This window comes from Egretta garzetta, unplaced genomic scaffold, assembly GCF_000687185.1.
Source record: "Egretta garzetta isolate BGI_Z169 unplaced genomic scaffold, ASM68718v1 scaffold207, whole genome shotgun sequence".
Classification (NCBI taxonomy): domain Eukaryota; kingdom Metazoa; phylum Chordata; class Aves; order Pelecaniformes; family Ardeidae; genus Egretta; species Egretta garzetta.
Window position 1 is genome coordinate 2,118,639 of NW_009260185.1, and position 14,403 is coordinate 2,133,041.

General features: G+C 48.0%; 1 protein-coding gene across 1 annotated transcript in view; it reads left to right on the top strand.

Annotated features, from left to right (window-relative positions):
- B3GAT1 (beta-1,3-glucuronyltransferase 1) overlaps positions 1-11,382 on the top strand; it is a 13,504-nt gene extending 2,122 nt beyond the window's left edge. The window contains exons 2-4 of the mRNA XM_035897470.1: positions 897-1,405; positions 4,015-4,311; positions 11,296-11,382. Coding sequence (XP_035753363.1) covers positions 897-1,405; positions 4,015-4,311; positions 11,296-11,382 — 893 coding nt within the window. The remainder of the gene's footprint in view (positions 1-896; positions 1,406-4,014; positions 4,312-11,295) is intronic.
- The last annotated feature ends 3,021 nt before the right edge of the window (positions 11,383-14,403 follow it).

A 14,403-nucleotide genomic window follows, 5' to 3' on the forward strand; every position in this document is an offset into this window, starting at 1 on the left:
GGTCTACAGTGGTATGAAAGTGTGAAAGTCGCACCCTGGAAAAGTGACAGGTGCGTGAAGAATTTTTTTCCCTTGAGTTTATCATGAACAAGTCTCTCTTTGCAAGGATTTTATATGTTTGGATCAGTGTATCCTATACATATGCTGTTCATTGTTCACAGCCGCACTACTGAACGGGCTGTTATGTTCAGAGATTGGCAGGGTCTTTTTGATGAGAGGTTAGTCAGAGGCAGGTGAAAGACTCTGCAGGAAAAAGCCTACAATTACAGGCTTTAATTTTTACTCTCCATTTCTGGATCTGAAGTGTGTCTTTCCCCACTTCTCTCTGCCCCATCCCAGGCCTGTCAGGAGAGCAGTGGGGTAGTGCAGTATCCTGGCCAGATGACGCTGCTGGGGGATCTTCACTGACTCAGTATTTTCCACCACTTAGTTCCCTGCCTCCCAGTCCAGGCGCTCCAGTTGCCTGAGTGCAGATCCATGAGTCCTGTCCCGCTGAGCATGGTGCCCAGAGCACCGGAGCTCTTCAGGAATGACAGATCGTCAATCCATGTTGCTATTTTCTTTATCTAGATCTAATTGCTGTATAAGCCTGTCTCTTCTGGGTGCTTTTTGCAGTTGCTTATTCTGAGCACTCAGCCACAGCATTGTCCTGAGCTCTCAGGCCTTGCTCAGTGCTGGTTTTCTAGCAGCAGGAACTTCTTTTCTCATGTGTGTTTGTCCTCGATTCCTTTATTTATTCATGTACTTATTTATTAAAGCCTCCATCTGAGCTTGTTTCCTTTCCTCTGAAACCATGAGGGTGACCTGCTATTAGCAAGAAGCCTGCTGGCTCAGTCGGGGGGTGTTGGAGGACTGAGTCCATGCGGCTTTTTCTTCTCTCTCATACCCTTGCTCAGATGATGGTGGTGACTCCCGGCGTGATCTCGCTGCAGGCTTGGACTCCAAGGAATACTGCTTGTCGGACCGGGACATTGTGGAGGTGGTGAGGACAGAATATGTTTATACCCGCCCACCCCCGTGGTCAGACACCCTTCCCACCATCCACGTCATTACACCCACCTACAGCCGGCCCGTACAGAAGGCAGAGCTGACGCGCCTGGCCAACACCCTCCTGCACGTGCCAAACCTGCACTGGATCCTGGTGGAGGACTCACAGCGGCGCACGGCTCTCATCACCAGGCTGCTGCGGGACACGGGGCTTAACTACACCCACCTCAATGTGGAGACACCCCGCAACTACAAGCTGCGGGGAGACATGAGGGATCCCCGCATTCCCCGGGGGACCATGCAGAGGAACCTTGCCCTGAGATGGCTGAGAGAGACCTTTAACAAAAATAACAGCCAGCCTGGGATTGTTTACTTTGCCGATGATGATAACACCTACAGCCTGGAGCTCTTTGAGGAGGTAAGACCCTGCTGGGGGGCTCCCAAGTGGCCGAACACAGCCGATTAGCACATGGGGTGTAAAAGATGCTGTGTACTGAGCTGGGGAGATGCTGTGTACATCCTTTCCTGAGCTCTGAATCAGTCTTGTCTGTATAGTGGTCCCACTGCAGCTGTCCTGAAGTTTTCTCTGGGGCTTGGTTTTGCGCTGCAAAGTGTGTGTTCCCCAGTGTCAAAGGCATCCTGTGTGAAGTAACGGGAACCCCAGTTTATCCTGTGGCGTGTGATCAGCAGGCACATAGTTTTTACTGTAAAGGAAGCTAATGAGGAGCTGCCTTCCCCTGCGGGGAGCCTTGTTAGGGTTGGAACACCGCCTGCTGTCCGACGTGCCTGTGCAGAAGCACATGCCTAGCAAAAGAAACCTCAGCCATCCTCCTTCCATGCCCCACCCTGGAGGAGATTCCCAGCTGGTTCCTGATGGGATGTTACCCGCCTTTTTTCTCCCCCACCCCTATGCATTGCCCTTGGCTGTCTGTTAATTCATGTTTGTTCTTGTTTGAGGAGTCCCTGGGGTTTCTCTTCCTTGCTTGCTGTTTGCATTTGTTTGCTCTCATCTCCGAGCGTCCACTGGTTCAATTCTGTAGCTGTCAAGAGCCCGGTGCCTGCTCTGCAGAGATCCCCAGCTGAGGTAGCAGTGGCCTTTCAGAGTTACGCCTGAATGGTGTCAGCACAGTCATCGGCTTGGCAGGACATCTTGCTCAGAGATATTCTGTGTGGTTGCCTCTGGGTTGCCGCACACGCGAGGAGCGTGCGTTTGTCAGTGCTTGCTTCTCCTCCGAGAAAAGCGGAGCCCTTCTCGCAGTGCCTTGGAAGAGGGCTGTCCCTCTGCTCCCCTCTGGAGCTCTTTCTCTTGCAGCACCAGGGGACGGGTGGTCTCTCAGGCTGTTGTAAGTAGGTGATGGGGCTGAGATCTCAGCCTGGAAGTTTGCAGTTCCAGGAACTGTGATGGCATGCTGAATTTCACCATGTCCTGACAATCTTGTCAGGCTTGAGCAGGGGAAGGTTCCCATTTTCCCACCTTTGTTGTTTGTTCCACTCCTACTGGGAGCTCTAAATTAACTCCTGTGCCTTGCCCTGTCTGCAGGTATGCAATGGTCTTACAGTGCCAGGTACACTGTACCTCACCCGGCTTCCAGCTCGGAAATTACTTCTTCCCTGGCCGTCCTGAGACCGAGCTCTTGCAGAAAGGAACAAGAAAGGAGGATAGCCTCCTTCCCCACCAGTTGCCAAGGATCTCCTATTTATTCACTCCATACATGCCCCCTTTCCCTTCCCCGACGGCATTCACTTTAGCTTGGATAGCCCCAGGAATATACGCACTTTTAAAGCTGAAAGCAAATTCAGACTGAATGTCTTTCTTCCACGGTCCCCTCTGAGGCTGGCTCTGGCAGCATCCTGAGACAGACACTGCACATTAGTAAAGCAGAAAGGGTTCCTTCCTTCACCCATGTGCTTTGCTCGTAGAGGTTTCTCCTCTCTGATCTGTAGCTGCAGTTAAGGTCACATGGAGCCAATGAAATGTGCTGTGAAATGCAGAAGGCACGCACTATTGTTCCCTGTGGACAGGGGCTGCCGTTAGCGTGTGTATAATGCAGAAGGGCAAGTGCCAGAGCTCTTCTGGTCTCGTTTGCAGTAATTAGCAGTGATGAGATTAGCTCTGGGAGATCCCTTGATCTAAGAGACTGGGCTGAGAGCAGAATGCAAGGCTGAGCCTGCCAGCAGAGCAGGACAGGGCACTGGGGGGTGTGCGGGCAGACTGGCATTCAAATCATCCGTGTTGGCAACTGTAGGCATCTGAACTGTCCCCTGATGGCTCCTATCTATTTCTGTTGACTCTGCAGGGAGTAGAGGCATCCAGCGCTGTTCTGCTGGGTAGCCTGAGCAGCTCCTGCATGCTGGGAGTTTCTGGAGAGGCTGCGCTGCTCAGCCGTCCCTGAGGTTGGGGGCTACAGGCGCAGAGCCTCACTCTAAAGATGCTTTTAGCCTTACCATGGCTCATGGGCTGAGACTGCAGCTCAAACTCCTTAGCTTTCAGAGGAAGCACCTTTCTTCCTAGAGATGCCATTCCTGCATTGCCAGGTGGCCTTGGACAAGAGGACACAGAGGACACACTCCTCTGTGTCCTGGTTTCCCCAGCTGTCCATGGAGGACTGATGCCCCACAGCTCTAAAGACCTTTGGACAGAAAAACACTCTTAAATCTCAGTCATGTTTATTACTGGCAGCTTTGTTTGTAGCGCTGAACTCATGCTTGGTTCCGTGGCTATCCATTACTATTGCTATTGTTAGTTGCTACTTTCCAAAGCATTTTGCTTCTCCAGGTCCAGGATGTGCATCCTTCTACAGGTGAGTAATGAGCTCTGCGGCTTGGTCCAAGCCACAAAGGGTGGCTGGGAACAGAACCCAGGCTCTTAGCTCTCGGGTTTGTGCTGAAGCTGAGGCACATTTGTCTCCTGCAGGACAGTGAGCAAGGCACAGTCGTTCTGCTGGGGTGCTGGTTTGTGTATCGGAAGTCGCGTGCAGCCGATCCTCCTGTGTGCACCCACCATACCCTCTCTTTCCTTGCCTCCAGATGCGCAGCACCAGAAAGGTGTCAGTGTGGCCAGTAGCCTTCGTCGGTGGCTTGCGCTATGAGTCACCCAAAGTGAACGCTGCAGGGAAGGTCTATGGCTGGAAAACTGTGTTCGACCCCCATCGCCCCTTTGCTATAGACATGGCGGGGTTTGCTGTGAACCTCAGACTGATTCTCCAGCGATCTCAGGCTTACTTCAAACTGCGAGGAGTGAAGGGAGGCTACCAAGAGAGCAGCCTGCTCCGGGAACTAGTGACCTTGAATGACCTTGAGCCGAAAGCTGCCAATTGCACTAAGGTACAGTCTCTTCCTCATACATGGGTTGTAAGGATCCAGAGGTAGGAGAAAGCCCATCCAGCCCCATCATTCAGTCACTGTGTTTGAAGAGAGCACACCCCCATCACAAGGGAGCTGGGAACCCACAATTATGTATTAAAATGTGTAGAAGGCAGTTGTCTTTTTTGGTTGCAGGCTGCTAGCGGTTGCCATCGGACTTAAAATATGGAGTCTTTTCTCCCCTGTAACTGTTCCTCTTTCTTATATTACCTCTAGAAAGTAGAAAATTTAGAAAATCCTTATTCTTTTCAAAATGGGCTTATCTGTGGCCTTGCTAATCCCCTGGGCCAGGGAACTCCATAGGCGAAATGTACGTTGGTTGCTTTACGTGAATTCCTGAGGGGAGCTTTTGAGTACTGGTAGTCCTGTGATAAGGCAGCGTCATGTGAGATTTGGCCCTCTGGAACCCATTCTGAACTGTAACCCAGGAGTACCAGCCACGGTGTTTGCTGGCTGCGGGGAAGGACTGTTCACACAATCACTGCCTTATTGCAAAGTTGCCTTCTCCCTCTTGACAGCTATGCAATATCGCTGTAGTTGGCCACAATAACCTGGGTCTTTCTGTGTCAGAGACAATGTAGAAATGTTTTAATGCCTGCGATATTGCTCTGAGCTCTAGGAGGCTTCCAGAAAGCTTCGGTTTGGGGGGATTTTACTGCTGTCAAATAACTGCTAATTATTTGACTGTACACATTGCCTAGGAGCCACCAGGTCATGGAGCAGGACCCCTATGTGCTAAACAATGTAGAAACTCAGAACACAATGATGGTTCTTGCCCTAAAGACTTCCCAGTCTAAGATGAGAGACAACAGATGGAGATCTATCTGGAATGACAGGGGAGCGTGCTAGACACAACGAGACAATGCTGGTTAGTGTGACAGGCATCAATCATAGCACATCAGCAACGGAGGTGCTGTCAAGTGCTTCTGAAAGCTTTGCGAGTGGGACTGCTGGGCCCTGCAGGTGTGGAGGGGGTCCCTCTGAGATCACAGACCCCTGTGCAGCACTCTCACGCCTCTGTCTGTAATAGGCACCAGCCAGTCTGATTTGGGAAGTCTTTATTGCTTAATTATCCCAGGAGGATTATTTGTTTTTTGGAAGTAATCTGTTACTGCCAACAGAACGCAGTAGTGGGCCCAGGTTTCCATCCCTTTTTGGGATAGGAAAAAAATTTGAATAATACCCTTTGTCTCTGCTTTCCATCTGCACTGCTCCACAGCCCCCAGCCATGGAAAAAACAAGGATCTCAATGTTCAGCAGTGCTCAGACGAGGAGTCCAGGAATAAGGAAGAGGAGCTGAGAGGGAAGAGCAACTTTGTTTATTATCTGATACCTGCTGTGCCTCGATTTTTAAATTCATGTGTCTGTGGTTATGGCTGTCCAGCACCGGCATAAATAACACAGATGGTCTCCCAAGGGTGGGAAAAGAGATTGGATCAAAATTAGATCTCTGTTCTTGGGCAGTGTGTGGCCTACTAGCTAACGAGAAAGCACTGGCTGGAAATAAGTGTGTTTGCAGCAGGACAGGGGAGATGCACAGGTTGCTTTTAGGCTGGTGTACAGAAGATGAGGGGTGTTTACTCCATGGCCAGTTAGGCAGTCTTTGGTGTATCGTCCCTGCTGCAAATAGCTGTTGGAAAGAAGCTGTGTTAAAAGGCTGGGGACAGGAAATGATGGTTGTGGAGGAACACACGAAGGAGAGGAAGGAAAAGGTTGTTTCCAGGCAGGAGGAAAAAAATGATGCTGTAAGACAGGCTGCTGTGTCAGGGCTGTCACACAAGAGCTGCAGGTCAGAGGTGGAGAGGAAGCAGGAATTGCTGGCCAGGATTGGAAGCAAACTGCATTTCTTTTTTTGGCTAGGCTGTGGGGCTCTTACAAGGGTCCTTGTTGGGAACTGAATGCTGTCTGCTCCTGGCAAACTCTGAGTGCAGCTTTGCAGGTTGAGCTTTGCCTTTCTGCTTTTAGCTGATGCCAGCAGCCTCCATTTCCCAATTGCTGTTTTGCTCACCCGTTTGATGAGGAGGAGGGTCCAGACAAGCAGCAGAGAAGGACAGAATTAGGCTACGGTCTGGGGTCCTTCTGCCCCAAGATCAGAGCACAGACTTCTTTCTCATCGTGCTAGCGTGCTCCCAGCAGTTGTCATGGTTTGCTTCTGTTAAGCATAAACATACTCTGGCTTTGCAGTGAGATTTACATTAAAAATTATGATGTGCTCAGATACAGTCGTTAAGGAGGGATCAGAGAAGTATGTAAGATAAGCATAGACATCTGTTCTCCAAAACCACTGTCTTCCCTGTGTGCAGTGCTGGTATTTGTAATATTTATCAGAATTCAGCCCAGAAATACACCCTTCTGGAAAAAGCTTAAGCTTCGGCCAAAGACATATATCCTGCTTATTTGCTTTGATTTGGGAACTACCTGAAATGAAGGAGAAAATTAAGGAAGTCAGTATTAATTGCCAGGGAGAAAGGAGAGAGTTATCCCTCCTTATCAGGAGGGGAGGGTTGGTTCATACTGGACTTTTAAGGAAACAAGGCTTTGCAAGTGCTCTGCGTATTTCTGTGTTCTGATGCTTCTGCATTTCTCCCCGCACTCCCCCAAAGCAAACCATACTCTCTTCAACCCACTGATGCAGAATAGCGGTCTGAGACTCTGTATTCCCGTAACATTGATGTAACTGGGACATGTTCTGCTCCCCATTTTCTATTAACACCTGAGGAAAAAAGCTGCAGTGTGCTCAACTAGGGAGCCCTTTAAGAAGAGAGACTTTGAGTGGCCCCAGCTATTGAAAAAGCCTCAGCGTGGGCTGACACGGGAGGACAGACCACAAAATACAAGGCCATTGGAAATGAAGCTGCTCCTGGAGCCCCTTATTTCTCCAGGGAGATAGGTGTAGGTACATTTTGTTGGATGAGACAGGCTTTTGTGCACTCGGGTGGTCTCCGTAGCAATTCACTGGGATTGAAGTGGTGGCTAAAAGTAGCTATTCCTCCTCTCTCCTTATCTCTTGGCTGAGTCAGATCTGAGATTAAATCTGCAGGTTAGCAGCTCCGTGTTTAGGTGGATGTTGTGAAAGGGAATCGGCTGGCAGCTTTGTGCCGACCGGGAAGGGCTGTCGCCTTAGGGCCTGCGGGCACTGTGAAATGCCATAGTCAGTATAACCGGTTGCTATCAGTCACAGGCTGGAGAACGGGGAGCAAAGAGAGCTCTCCCAGCAGTACCTGAACCACACACCAACACAGTGGCTACTGTGAGTCTCGGAACTGGCTCTGGGAGGAGAATAAATCCTTGTGCATATGGAGGAGAGCAAGCCTTTGGGCCCAGCAGCAGCCAGGAAATGGCACAGCAAAAGGAGACCAGAACTGGCTGCTTTGTCTTGTCACAGGGTCTAAACCAGCTAAAACTGGCTCAGAATGGGCAGGAGAGAGGGTAAATGTCAGCCTAAGGCAAGACGGCTTGAAAAGGAGTACTTCACTTCCTCCTGATTTTATCATTTATCCCAATTATATTATATAATTATACCATTTATCATTTTATCCTGTGGTGCTACATAGTGCAGGCAGGGAATCAGCTTCACACACTCTTTGTTTTCTTTGCCTTTCAGGGGCTGAGCAGCAGGGTACGGGTGGAGCAGATCTGTCCTCTTTTGGGTTAGATCGTTCTGAGACCGGGCTCTTTTCATGTGTGTTTGTGACCAGTGATTTGGGGTGAGCCTTCAGTACCCTGGCCGCTCAGTGACAACACTTTTTTGGTTAAGCTTCACACGCACACACCAGTGAAGACCAGTGCTCGAGCTGTTGATGTTTATGACAGACATGCAGAACTTGGAGGGTTCTTTTGGCCTTGTCTTTTCCTGATTAGTCACCAGAACTGCTGTGCCAATGCCATCCCCTGTACCACAGCTGAAAGCTGTAATTTACATCAGAGTAGTTCGGGGTTTGCAGCACTGTCTGCCTGCACTGCTCCAGGGTGGACGTTCCGATCCATGCTGCAGCTGCAATAGCTCAAATCAGACCGCTGCAACCCTTTCTTCTCTTGTGGTCTTGTGTGTTTTGCCTATAATACCCATCACAAAGCACAAATCTTCAAGTTGGTGTAATTGCACAGTTGAAGATTACTGTTGGAGCTCTGGCTCATTTAAAAGCAGTGGCCACGATTCTCTTGACATATGAGAAAAGCAAGGGTTATACAGAGAAGCAATCTGTATTTTTTATACCAATGGATGTGCTTTTGGGAGAAGAGGGCCTCCACGATGTCTAAAAGAGCCTGCAGAAATTTGGCTTAGCACAAGCTGAGGGGAAGCAAATCTGTCATTTCAGCTTGGTGTCTCTTCTTCACATTGTGTAGTCTCCATTTCAAATAACAATTATTGAAACCCTCCACAGAGGGTCTGTGCGCGTGAAATCCTGTGACCTCCCCCAACTGTAGGTCGACTTGCCTGTCTGCTTTTTAATTTCCTGTTAGACAAAGTCTGCTAGGGTGATGAAACCTTGCAATCTCTCAGATCTGAGTCCTCTGATTCTGAATGGCAAGGCTGTAAATGGTTGGAAGTGTTTCGGAGTAGTAGAGATTTTTAAAGGGGACTCCCTCAGGTGACCTATATGAAACCACTGTTTGGGACACGTCAGGTACTTGCTCCCCCTCACGGTTTGCTCCCTTGCAAGCTGTACTTTTGCACAAGCCAGAGCTTCCCTGAGGCGTAAAACACACTGCTTGTGGAAAAAAATCAAGCAGTTGGCTGAGAGGAGAGGCAGGTGTTTCTGTACTAAATGGTGATCTCCCTCCCACATTAAAGAACACAGCATGAAAAATGGCAGAAGGTGTTGTATCAAGCTGCAAACTCTTAAAATTGGTCCATTTTAGTTACTTTAATATAACTGTCTTTTTTGGCACTTGGCTTTAACAATGCAAAGGTGGGATGCAGTTGAAAGCAAGCTACTAATGTATGGTTGTGGTCTTCTGTTTATGGAGTATGTGGATAGAGTTGTTCAAGTGAGTCCCATTCCTGGCAGAGTGCAGCCCTGGGCCATCAGTGGGGTTGAATGTTTATGTGTCAGAAGAAGGAAAGAACTCTTACCTGCTCCCGCTGGAAGGGAGAATTGGCTACAAGATTTTTCTAGCACCTGGACTGCATTAAGGTTTATACATTCTGTTTGTTGGATGAGGAGCCCGTAACCAATGCTTGCGTGGCACTGAGAGCCACTTGTACAGACCTGTTTGGTTTTGCCTTTTCATAGGGAAGTAACGCAGTAATTGCAGCAGTGTTGCTGCAGTGGGTGAGCAGGACTCTGATAAAGGCTAACTTTGATGAACGGGCTCTGAAGTGGTTGTGGGGGAGCAATGGAATGGTTTTTTGGACCCACTCCAGGCAGCGGTTGGTCTCAACAGCCTTAGTATTAGCAGGCGAAGATTTAAGCCCCGCACAGCAGGTGACTGCTCCCATCAGAGACAAATTTGGTCAAACAGCTTCTTGGGAAGGTGGGGGTGCTCCTGTTTAACCAGAAGGGTTTGAAAAGTGCTTTGTTCCTCCTTTAGAAACAGAATGTGCCCTCGTTTTTCAGAAAAGCAGACTAGGTATGAAATGGTTGGCAGATACTTGGATTAAATGTGCGGAGTATTGTCATAGCAACAAGAGGGAAACCCCCGCAAGGTAGGAAATATCAGTGCAAGCAGGTGAAGGTAAGCAGGAAACTGTAGCTCTGAAGGGATGAAGCTGCTCCCAGCAATCCAGGTTCTAAGAGCAAAGCAATAAGTATAATTGAGTCTAGTGAGGAGAGAGTATTTGAAACAGCTTCCAGAACTGTCTGTGCCAGCAGTATAGCACAGTCAGTAGAAACTATTTACCTACAATACTCCCCCCCGACTCCAAAAATGTTAGGCAACCTTTTCAACTTACATTTTTTCCAGTACTCCTCCCCAGATGTTGATCTATATTAAACTTTGCTGCTAAGACTGAGGGAAGCTTTTAGTAGAAGCTTCAGTTCTGTTTTAAGCAAGTTGGAGCGGGGCTTTAAAGCGATGCAGTGTATTGTACCTGGTACAGAGTAGTGGATGGCAGCGTGGGGCCAGCATTTCAAAGAAAATGTGTGATGGGGCTTTTGAGGTGATCTGGTAGACTAATGCTTGCTGGGTTATGAAGGGGCTGTGTACAGCCCAGAGCACGTGGGAGGAAGGGAGTGTTCAGTAGCTCCTGCATCTTGCAGCTCTGAGACAGCAGAGGTTGCAACAGAGAACCGGAGCAGCAGCAAGTAGTTCTCAGATCAGTGTCACACTCACATCTTTTTAGGGTCTTAAAAGAATTTAAAAGTCAAAAAGAAGTGATAGTGTGGTTAGAGAGCAGATGCATGTCCTCCTCCTTCCAATAAGGGATTTTCAGAGACGCGCTGAAAAACATCCATTTTAATGTTTCAGACAACCAAAGGCACTGGTGGCAACTGGAGCAGCCGGTGGTACTCCACATAACTGCTTCTTCCCTCTAATGCATGAGTCACAACGTGACCTGAAGTGGCAAGAATCTGCATTTCCACTCTGAGCCTAGCAAATAACTCCACACCAGCTGAGGATGTAGTAACGTGATAACCAAGAACCAGAGTAATGAACTTGGTGTATGGGGAAACGTGTGTGTGATTCTCTGGTTATGAAGGAACTGCCTTACATCATTGGAAAGGTTGATGAGCCTTTCGAGGAAGATGGTTGATAACTACATGGAAGGAGCAGGTTAATGTCCCACGACAGTACACTATAAAATGGGTAATTTCTGTGCACTGTGCATTTTGGATAGCAGTAGGCCTGCCTAAATGAAGTTTTATGCAAACCTCCTTTCAGCTGTGAATGCGCCATTAGGCTCCAGGGTAGATGGTTAAATTGCACTATTGATTTAATGTGCAAGAATATTTGTTAGTGCAGTGAAGAGATGCAGCTAATGACTTCTGTTGGCTTTTTCAGATTTTAGTCTGGCATACGAGGACAGAAAAGCCTGTGCTGGTGAACGAGGGGAAGAAAGGATTCACAGATCCCAACGTGGAAATCTGACTGTGCGTGGCTGAGCAGAGACCAACACCTGGTAAGAGCTCACATTTTTGAACAGTAATTAGAAGCAACAGTAAAAAAGGAAAATACTGGGCAATGACAAGAAAAAGACAAGAGGTCTTTTAAATCTGCTTTTTAATTTCCATTTTTCACATCTCTGTGCAGTAAGCTGCAAAATTTCTTGATACTCTTCATTAGTTAATGAAGTTAACTAATGAATTAGTTCACTCTTGAGCTCATCATTAGTTAATCTCTCTTCTTTTATCTTTAAGGCAAGCTGCTAAATGGGAAATACCTCGTGAGAGGTTGGGGGGAAGAAGAGAAATCAAAGGAGGGAGGGTTTGGCAGTCACGTTGTTAAAAAACCCAAACCCTTGTCTAAACAAGAAGGTTGCCTTATTAACTGTACTAATATAGCTAAAGCGCAAGGGTGAAGGGTTCCACCTGCAAACACCTGAGGAAAGCTAAGGCAGTATCAGGGAAAGCATTTTTAAGTCAGGCAGAAGCTTTCACCGAGGGAAGAGTTTAATTTATATCCACATCAAAGCCACACATCAGTGACAAGGAAGGGAAGGCATTAAGCCCCACGTGAGGTATTTGTTTACCTAAGGTGAGCACGTAGTGTCTAGCGTTGTCTTCCATGAAAAGGAGGAGAGAACACGTGCGTTGATGGCTGACATCCTGCTCGTTTGTTCATGCCCTGGCTCCTCACCGTTAATTACCTGAGCATCCCCGTGCGTTTAGTCTTCTGTATTTCCGGAGTGCACTCTGCAGTTGGCTTGCTCGAGTGAAGGATGGGCTATTTGCTTCTATCTGCATCCAGACTACGTTCCTGCTCCTCATCATTATGGGGGAAAAAAAATAAATGCACAACTCCCTCTAACTGGAGTGTAGAACCAGGCCTGGAGGGGAGAGAAGGTTGCTGCTTATTCTGCTTTCCTCTTGAATACAGAAAAGAAAGAGCAGCAAAGGAAAGGGGTAGATTTGCTCAGCAGCAGTGTATTTTTAACAGTAATGAGCTCTCTTATAGCACATTCCCTTGGGCTAACTGGATGGAGCCCTGCCTGCTGCAGTGGCCTGCCTTTGCGGCCCATTGGCAGGGCAGCAGAGGAAAGCCTGCACTGCATATTACCTGCGCTATATATAGCAGCTTTGCAGAGAGGCCGTAGCTCTTCAGCGCTGTCACAACTGCTTTTCACCAACACCCCGTTGCCTAGCAGCAGTACTCACAGATCTGCAATCTGAGATGGGTTTTGGGATAGCTCCAAGGGGTGGCAGCTGACTGCAGCGAGGCAAAAGGGTAATATGCATGCTGGTTGTGTCTCTGTTGCAGAAGATTTCTTCATGCACAGCCTGCAAGGTTCCTCTCCACAGCATACAACCAGCCAGACATGCAGTAGCCAGGACCTCTGCTGACTTCCAAGAGTTTTAGCGTACTGAAAACGAGCAACACTGCATACATAAACTACCCGGATTCCCCTGCCCTTCCTCCTGGACTCTGAGCAGAACCAGACGCTCTGGGGGTGGAGAAAAAGCACAGAAAATACAGGACTGACATCAACTTCCGTCCAAGACCAGCTGCCTCGCGAGATGCTCCGTTTGGGAGAAGTGCATGCAGGGCACGATGCGCTGAAGACACGGCCCAGCTGGAATGGTAGCCTAGACTGAGGGGGCTGTTTTACAGGATGTGAAAGCAAGGGTGAGAATGCCCACGGGTGCGTGTTGGCCCCCGATGACTTGTTTTTCCCAAGACACACGTACCTTGTGGCTATGTGTGCAACAGCCTAAGCAGCTCTCTGTTCACGGAGGGGACAGCTGCCTTCTGAGATGGCACCTTAGCCCTTAATTTTAAACCTACTTTAATCAGTGTTTATTACGCTGCACAAGACAGGAAGGTTTTGGGGGAGGGTGAAAAGCAAGGCAGGTTAGAACAAACCCATTAAGTATCTCTGTTCTCTTTGTATTCCCTCTCCTTTCCCTTCATTAGTTTCATGGTTTGGAGGGCACTCTGACATAATTCTGTGTTCCTGGATGGAGTTATGTTTACAGCATGTGGTTCTCTATTCATCCATGCTAAAATAATTGGAAGTGGGTTTTAATGAGATTGTTGTGGCCATACACCATAATACTTCATCCAGGCTCAGATCTTGGTTCTGTTTAGCTCCAATTTGGTTCACATGAGCATTAGGTGTGGGATTCTCTGAAGGGTGCTCCTACATGAAGCCAAATTTCCACTCTTAACAAATAAAAGTTAACTGCTTAAAACTAGGGATTGAATGATAAAAGCTGATTTTAGTGCATTTACCATTCTACTGGAATGTATCCTTCAGCCCCAGCCCCTTTTTCAGGGCCATGCCATACTACTGCAGAGCTACTGGCGTGAAAAGCCACGCTGGAGCAGTTCGAGAGTTAACTTCTGATGGATAGAGCAGCACCCTTATAAAGGGGATCCTGTGCTTAGTGCTCTGTTTCTTCAGCACCTGGCTTGAGGTAGGCTGAAAAACTATCTGTGTAGAACATTAGTCGCCTCTTCCCTGTTCTGTAACATCAAAGGACCTGAGATAGCATCGATGAAAGGGTGTTCTCTGATGAAACTGTATTTTGCTTCTCAGTGAGAGACACAGGACTGAGCAATGCAGAAGAGGAACCTGGGTGCTACTACCTTGGTTGACTCTGTATTTGAGATTGACAAACTTGCTGAGGAAGAATTTGAGGTACAACATACCCCTTCTCCCCACCTCCAGCCCCTTTAAAAAAAACCCCAAACTTACCTCCCCCTTCATAGTTGTCGTCAAACCTTTGATCAACCCCCACTGTCCCAACTCTTTCAAAAAGGTCTGAAGCACAATTTTACCTTTGAATTGACGGAAAATGTAGTCCTGGAAATAGACTTGGTTATTTTTAGCCCTAATACATAGAACTATTAAAATGCTATAGATTTGATTGTTAGCTTCACAGTGCAGAAGTCTCCCCTTGGACTAATGACATTGTGTATTTCCTAATATTTAAAAAAAGATATTTTTTG